The 7,500-nt window shown below is 48.7% G+C and overlaps 1 protein-coding gene across 2 annotated transcripts in view; it reads left to right on the top strand.

The window, feature by feature from the left end:
* Window positions 1–7,500, top strand: part of LOC110531177 (cadherin EGF LAG seven-pass G-type receptor 3) — a 53,426-nt gene that overhangs the window by 31,643 nt on the left and 14,283 nt on the right. For both annotated transcript variants that reach the window (XM_036987990.1, XM_036987991.1), the window contains exons 12-20: window positions 320–430; window positions 556–724; window positions 2,594–2,735; window positions 4,359–4,479; window positions 5,765–5,948; window positions 6,129–6,230; window positions 6,467–6,561; window positions 6,666–6,875; window positions 7,117–7,300. In XM_036987990.1, coding sequence (XP_036843885.1) covers window positions 320–430; window positions 556–724; window positions 2,594–2,735; window positions 4,359–4,479; window positions 5,765–5,948; window positions 6,129–6,230; window positions 6,467–6,561; window positions 6,666–6,875; window positions 7,117–7,300 — 1,318 coding nt within the window. The remainder of the gene's footprint in view (window positions 1–319; window positions 431–555; window positions 725–2,593; window positions 2,736–4,358; window positions 4,480–5,764; window positions 5,949–6,128; window positions 6,231–6,466; window positions 6,562–6,665; window positions 6,876–7,116; window positions 7,301–7,500) is intronic.

Raw genomic sequence — 7,500 nt, 5'->3', positions numbered from 1 at the left:
CCCTCTCTCTCTCTCTCTCTCTCTCTCTCTCTCTCCCTCTCTCTCTCTCTCTCTCTCTCTCTCTCTCTCTCTCTCCCTCTCTCTCTCATCCCTCTCTCATCCCTCTCTCTCTCATCTCTCTCTCTCTCTCTCTCTCTCTCTCTCCCCCTCTTTATCTTCATCACTCTCTCTCTCTCTCTCTCTCACTCTCTCTCTCTCACTGTCTCTCTCTCTCTCTCTCTCTCTCTCTCTCTCTCACTCTCTCTCTCTCACTGTCTCCCTCTCTCTCTCTCTCTCTCTCTCCCTCTCTATTTATCTCTCTCTCTTCCCTGTCTCCCAGGGCACAGTGATAGTGGGGAATGAGATCCATGGGCTGAAGGTGAAACACCTTCATGTAGGCGGAGTCCTGGGCTCGGGGGAGGTGCAGAATGGGATACGGGGCTGCGTCCAGGTATCTTAACCACTGTCCAGAATTATTTTTGGGACTCTTATAGACTTTTTGTGTTAGCATGTATGGTATAATGGTCTATGCTCTTACAAGATTCTGTTTGACACCCATTTCGTCTGTGTTGTCAGGGGGTTCGTTTGGGGGTACGACCGGACGCCCCGCTCCTGCCCCGCCCCTCCAAGGCTGTCAAAGTGGAGACGGGCTGTAGCGTTGGCAACCCCTGTGTCTCCTCCCCCTGCCCGCCCTACAGCCGCTGTAGTGATGATTGGGAACGCCACACCTGTCTCTGCGAACCAGGTAAGATACTTCAAGAGGGAGTTTGTGAGCCTGTGGAGTCTGTGTCTGTGCAGGCATTTGGCATTTGTGAAAGGACCTCATTTAATCCCTCTGTCGGCAAATTGTACAAAACTACAAAGTGAGACGACTTAAAAGGGAAAGAACATTTGCTAGAAGGTGTGATGAAGAAAGAGCGGGGGGGGGGGGGGTGGGAGAACAAGAGAGGGAGAGAGTGAGAGAGGAAGCAATGAGCGCCGTGGGGGGGGGAGGAAATGGAGAAGCTCAGAAATCCCTTCAGCGCCATCCAACACAAACGACCCCTCCCTGTTTGTGCAGTGTGGCAACAAAGAGATATAGTCAAACACAGTGCACACGCAAGTGGGTTTGTCGGAGATGGCTGAGACGGCGCTGCTGTGGATACGTACCGCAGCGATGGCTTTCATTAGCCAAATGAGCATTAAAGATCCAAACAGGCCAATGGGTGTCAGGGAAGACAAATCAAAGTTTTATCATACCAGAGGTGCTCTGAATAATTCCCTCTCATCTTTGGCTGTGAGCCAGTGTGACGGCAGTACGGTGGCACTGCAACGCCTGTTGAATTAGCTCAATGCCTCCGGCTCAGAACATTTACAGCACTGTTCACACGCTATGTACTATACAGACACACACACGCACGCACACACGCACACACGCTCACACACACACGCACGCACGCACGCATGCATGCACGCGCACCCACTCACTCACTCACTCACACACACGCACACGCACACGCTCACTCACACACACACACACACATACGCTCACACACACACGCACGCACGCACGCACGCATGCACGCGCACTCACTCACTCACTCACACACACGTACACGCACACGCTCACTCACGCACACACACACACACACACGCTCACACACACACACGCACGCACGCACGCGCACTCACTCACACACACACACACGCACACGCACACGCTCACTCACACACACACACACACACAGGGCACTGACACAAGGACATCTGCTGTCAGCGTGGTGCTGTGTGAGGCGGCTAGTGTGTGTGAATGTGTGTGTGTGTGTTTGCCTGTTTCCGTGTTACCATGCACAGGATAATTAGGCGCAATAAAAATGTGTTTCTTTCGACAGATTCAGTTGTATCGACCTAGAGCCACTGTGATGGCTGGGGTAAAAGCTACACCTCCGTAGTCAGAGAACACGTGAACCATTTCCCAAAATGCAGGCTTTAAGACTCCAGTAGCTTCCCGCCGCCAGGACAGTGTCATTGTGTGCACGTTGACCAAGGCCAACGTCTTCGTCTTTTGTCCGTTTCTTACATGGTCTTATCCTTACATGGTCGAGTTCAAGGACGTGGTGTAATAGGCGCAGGAGTCTTTGCCAGGGACTTATTTTTGAAGAAGCACTCACCTGGTTCTATGGGGAGATTCTTTTCCGCTCTTCTATCTGGTGTACAAAAAAAATGGTGTCAGAAGAGCTCTATTGGGACGATGGCCGCTTAATATTGACTTCCTTGATGCACTGATATCGTCAGAAATATCAGTGCCTAGAAAACAAACAGTGAAACACCATGGATTTTGTGGGCTGTATGTATGGCTCTGTGGTTCTGCTGTTGGTTTTCTATAGGTTTCTATAGCGAGGGCTATGGTCTGTAAACGCTATGTCTGTTTTGTGTGAAAGCCATTGTTGCGTGTACAATCCATAAATGCACGAATGTCCAGAGCTTTCTGCCTGTTTTAGGCTTCAATGGTTCTTTTCAAAGGACTGTTTTTTTTGTATTAAGATGTGGGTGTGTTCTAGGTTTATAACGCCTGTGTGTGTGTTCCCATGGTAATGACTGTGTGTGTGTGTGTGTGTGTGTGTGTGTGTGGTAGGTTTCTATGGTAAGGGCTGCAAAGACGCGTGCCAGCTGAACCCATGTGAGAACAATGCCCAGTGCCACAGGAAGCCCAGCTCATCCCACGGATACATCTGCGACTGTGGAGACAACCACTACGGACAGTATTGTCAGCACAGGTCAGTCTGTCAACCGTACATACAACTATAGATCAACCATACTACAGCAACTATTCATCAACCATGGGGCAACTGTAGATCAACCCCAACGGCCGGTAATGTCAGCACAGGTCAGTGAGTCAACCTCACATCAACTATAAATCAACTAGCTGTTAACGTAGTATTATACACCTGTGACTTGTGGAGACGTTCAGTGACGGAGGCCCGGCAGTATGACCGAACTCCAAATGCCTCTCTGTGTTTCTAATGTTCGCAACGGTACACCGCAGCAGAGCCTGAGGCTGAAGCAGTGTTCGGCGGTGCTCTGCTCTGTCAAAGTGGCGTTTGTTGTCCGCCCCCCCCCCCCCCCCCCCCCCCCCCACACACATATGCCCTAATCCACAGGAGAGGATAAGAGAAGACTTACGTTTATCTGTGATGATAAAACACAGTGTATATATCTGTGACCCGGGCATCACCCCCCCCGCCCCCATGTGAAATCCCTCCCAGCTTTCGGTGTCAAATCTTTCCTCTGCCCCATTCCCTTTGATCCAGGTACTGTGATGTGCTCTGGGATGTACACTGTGGCCTGTATAGCAGACTGAAAAGAACTGACACTTTTAAAGGCCCAATGCAGCTGTTTTGTCGCAATATCCAATATTAACCGTTTAAGTATCTCATTGTGACTGTTGTCAATTCAAATGGTTATTAAAAAGAAACCAAAATAACTTCTTTTAGCGAAGAGCAATTTCTCAAATAAGAATTTTGCTAGGACTGTCTGGGAGTGGCCTGAGTGGGGAGGGGAAACGGAAAACGGACTGTTATTGGCAGAGAGGTTAGGAACTCTCTTTCTTATTGGTCTATTGACTAATTTACCGCATGGTGATGTCACCAGACAGGCCAAAACCCTGTCTGATCAAAACAGGCTGAAATTCCAGGCGCTTTTCAAACAGCTCTTTCACTGATATAAACGCAACATGCAACAAGTTGAACTCTTCTACTGAGTTACAGTTCATACAAGGAAATCAGTCAATTGAAATGATTTCATTAGGTCCTAATCTATGGATTTCACATGACTGGGCAGGGGCGCAGCCATGGGCTCCCACCCACAGGCGAGCCATGCCCAGCCGATCAGAATTAGTTTTTTCCAACAAAAGGGCATTGTTACAGACAGAAGTAGTCCTCAGTTTCATCAGCTGTCCGGGTGGCTGGTCTCAGAAGATTCCGCAGTTGAAGAAGCCGGATGTGGAGGTCCTGGACATTTTAGAGTGGCCTTTTATTGTCCCCAGCACAATGTGCACCTGTGTAATGATCATGCTGTTTAATCAGCTTCTTGATATGCCACACCTGTCAGGTGGATGGATTATCGTGGCAAAGTATAAATGCTCACTCACAGGGATGTAAACACATTTGTGCACAACAGTTTTTGAGAAATAAGCTTTTTGTGCGAATGGAACATTTCTGGGATCTTTTATTTCAGCTCATGAAACCAACACTTTACATGTTGCATTTATATTTTTGTTCAATATCTATACAAAACACAGGAAAATAAATTTTTTTTGACTGCATGTGTGTGTGTTTCACTGTGTGTTTGTGTGTTTTACTGTATGTGTGTTTGTGCGTGTGTGCGGTGTGTGTGTATAGGATTGACCACCAATGTCCACGTGGTTGGTGGGGCTCTCCAACATGTGGGCCCTGCCACTGTGACGCCAGTAAAGGATTGGACCCCGACTGCAACAAGACCAGCGGCCAATGCCACTGCAAGGTGACTTGCTCGCTGTGGCACACACACTCGCTCATATCAGCAGTAACTACTCGTACTGATAATCAACTCATATCGTAACCCCCCCCCCCCCAGGCACTGATCCATGCTCTTACATGCCCCGGCAGTCCTGTCATCGGCCTTACCTATTGTTTTCTAATCAACTCTGAGCTGTAACCCCGGCCTAACCCGTAATCCCTGTTCGTGACCTTAATCTCTAATCCTTGATACTGATCCTAGCTCTAAGCCGACGATGTTGTCAAACAAGCACTATTTTAAGAGGCCTCATCAGCAGCTTCCTCTTGTTAATCTGAACGCACCCCATTAGCCTTTAACACTCTTAACGCCAACAGACACCCCCTTATCCATCATACCCCCTCCCCACAGCGAGCCCATCTTACATCCTTTCTCAAGAACAGGAGAGAAGCACGTGTCGTTGACGTTCAGTAGTACCCTGTCTTTAACTGTAGTTTTCCATGTGTTTTTCTTCACATAATTCAAGTGATGAATTGCTCTTTTACGCAATTGTACGTGCTTACGTGCTGGTATTCCGAAATGCTCGCCTGACAATATTTTTATCTGTCTTTTTTTGTGTTTGTCTGTCCCACGTCTCTGTGTGTCTCCCTCTTTCTCTCTTTTCTGTGTGATACAAATGTGTGTGTATGTTTGTGCGTTTCTGTGTTTGTCTGTCTGTGGTCTATGTAAATGTGTATGTAAATGTTTATGTAAATGAATATGTAAATATCTATGTAAATGTCTATGCCTGTATATGTCTGTGACTTTGCTTTGTCTGTCCTTTGTGTCCATTTGGATGTGCTTGTCTTTGGTCTGAATGTGTGTGTCTGTGCGTATCTGTGGCCTGTTTGTCTCTATCTCCGTCTGTGTGTGTCTATCTCTTTGTGTGTGTGTGTGTGTGTCTTTATGTGTGTGTCTCTGTCTGTGTGTCGGTGTGTCTATCTATCTGTCTGTGTGTGTGTGTGTGTCTGTCTGTCTCTTTGTGTATATATATATATGTGTGTGTGTGTGTGTGTCTGTCTCTCTGTGTGTATATATATCTGTGTGTGTGTGTGTCTGTCTCTCTGTGTGTATATATATCTGTGTGTGTGTCTGTCTCTCTGTGTGTATATATTTGTGTGTGTGTGTGTGTGTGTGTGTGTGTCTGTCTGTCTCTCTGTGTATATATATATGTGTGTGTGTCTGTCTCTCTGTGTGTATATATTTGTGTGTGTGTGTGTGTGTGTCTGTCTGTCTGTCTCTCTGTGTATATATATCTGTGTGTGTGTGTCAGGAGTTCCACTACCGCCCACGAGGCAGTGAATCCTGCCTGCCGTGTGACTGCTACCCTGTGGGCTCCTTCTCCCGGTCATGTGACCCAGAGAGTGGCCAGTGCCCGTGTCGGGCTGGCGTGATTGGTCGACAGTGCAACATGTGCGACAACCCCTTTGCCGAGGTCACACAGACGGGCTGCGATGGTAAGACAGAGCGTTTCCTCTCCTCCTTACCTGTGATCCTCTCTCTCTCTCTTCCTCCCATGTCTCCTCTCACATCTTCTCTGTGCTTCCTGGTTCTCGGATTCCCTTATTCCTCTCGATGATATTGAGTATACTAACACTCTGTTTGCCCCCCCCCCCCCCCCCCTCTCTCTGTGTTAGTCATTTATGACGGCTGTCCTAAGAGCATCACCCAGGGGATCTGGTGGCCCAGGACTAAGTTCAACCTGCCAGCAGCCGTACCTTGTCCTAAAGGATCTGTGGGTCAGTCCCTCAACCTTCTCCACATTCACTGTAGTTAACTGGATATCTGTAGATAGTATCATTCCTGAGTCTTCCAAAGAAGGAAAGAAGGAAAGATGAGAGAGTGGGACACCCCATTCCTTTGAAAGCTAGTATAGTGTTTGAAAGTACCCCCACCCACTGTTGTTTTTTAGTGTTGTGGATCTGTTATACAGGTATCAGTATGTACAGTATCTGACTGTGTCTGTTCTCTCCAGGTGCTGCTGTCAGACACTGTGATGTGGAAAGGGGCTGGCTGGAGCCGGATCTCTACAACTGTACCTCTCCTCCCTTTGTGGAGCTCAATGCAGCGGTACAAATACTCTGCTACCCAATTGCTAATACTGATCGGAACTGTAAATGATGGAATGGTGTCTAATAAAGTGTGTGTGTGTGTGTGTGTGTGTGTGTGTGTAGCTGGAGTCGGTGGAGCGGAACGAGACAGAGCTCAGCACCATTATCGAGAAGAAACTGGCCCACCAGCTCCGTGATGTCACTGAAGCCACACCACGTCTCTATGGCAATGACATTCAGATTGCAGAGCGGCTACTGTCCCGCCTGTTGACCTTTGAGAGTCTGCAGACAGGCTTCGGCCTGACCGCCACCCAGGACGCACACTTCAACGAGGTAAGGGTTGCCCGGCAACGTGCCCGTAAAGCACGTCAGTCGAGTTTGGAAAATTTAGTTTTATTGGTCTGTCTGTCTGTCTGTCTGTCTCTGTGTGTGTGTGTGTTTTAGGATCTGAATCTGATCTACTCTCATATGATGTGTCTCCACCTCACCAACTGTGCAATTAACATGGTCTACTTCGCCTTTTTTCTCCCTTTATCTCAAACTCCCCCCCCCCCCCCCCCCCCCCTGTCTCCAGAATCTTCTGCGGGGCTGCAGTGCGGTGCTGGGTCCAGACAGTGCAGGGTTGTGGCGGGCCCAGAGCCAGGTCCAGGGAGGGGCAGGGGGGCTGGCTGACCTGCTGGAGCAGTATGCCCAGACGCTGGCCCAGAACATGAAGCTCACCTACCTGAACCCAGTGGCCCTGGTTGCCCCCAACATCGGTGAGTCACCGCCCCCAGGGAGCAACAGGCTGCTGTCTTTCCCTTTGTATGTGGTGTGCTCAGTACATTGTGTCAAGTAAGGTCTAACTCTCTGGATTGAGTGGTTGTTCCTTGTTTATTTGCAAGGTCAAGTAGTCAATCCATGCAAGGTCAAGTAGTCAATCCATGCAAGGTCAAGTAGTCAATCCATGCAAGGTCAA

This window comes from Oncorhynchus mykiss, chromosome 9, assembly GCF_013265735.2.
Source record: "Oncorhynchus mykiss isolate Arlee chromosome 9, USDA_OmykA_1.1, whole genome shotgun sequence".
Classification (NCBI taxonomy): domain Eukaryota; kingdom Metazoa; phylum Chordata; class Actinopteri; order Salmoniformes; family Salmonidae; genus Oncorhynchus; species Oncorhynchus mykiss.
Note: the sequence above shows the minus strand (reverse complement) of the source record. Positions and strands in the feature narration are given on the sequence as shown.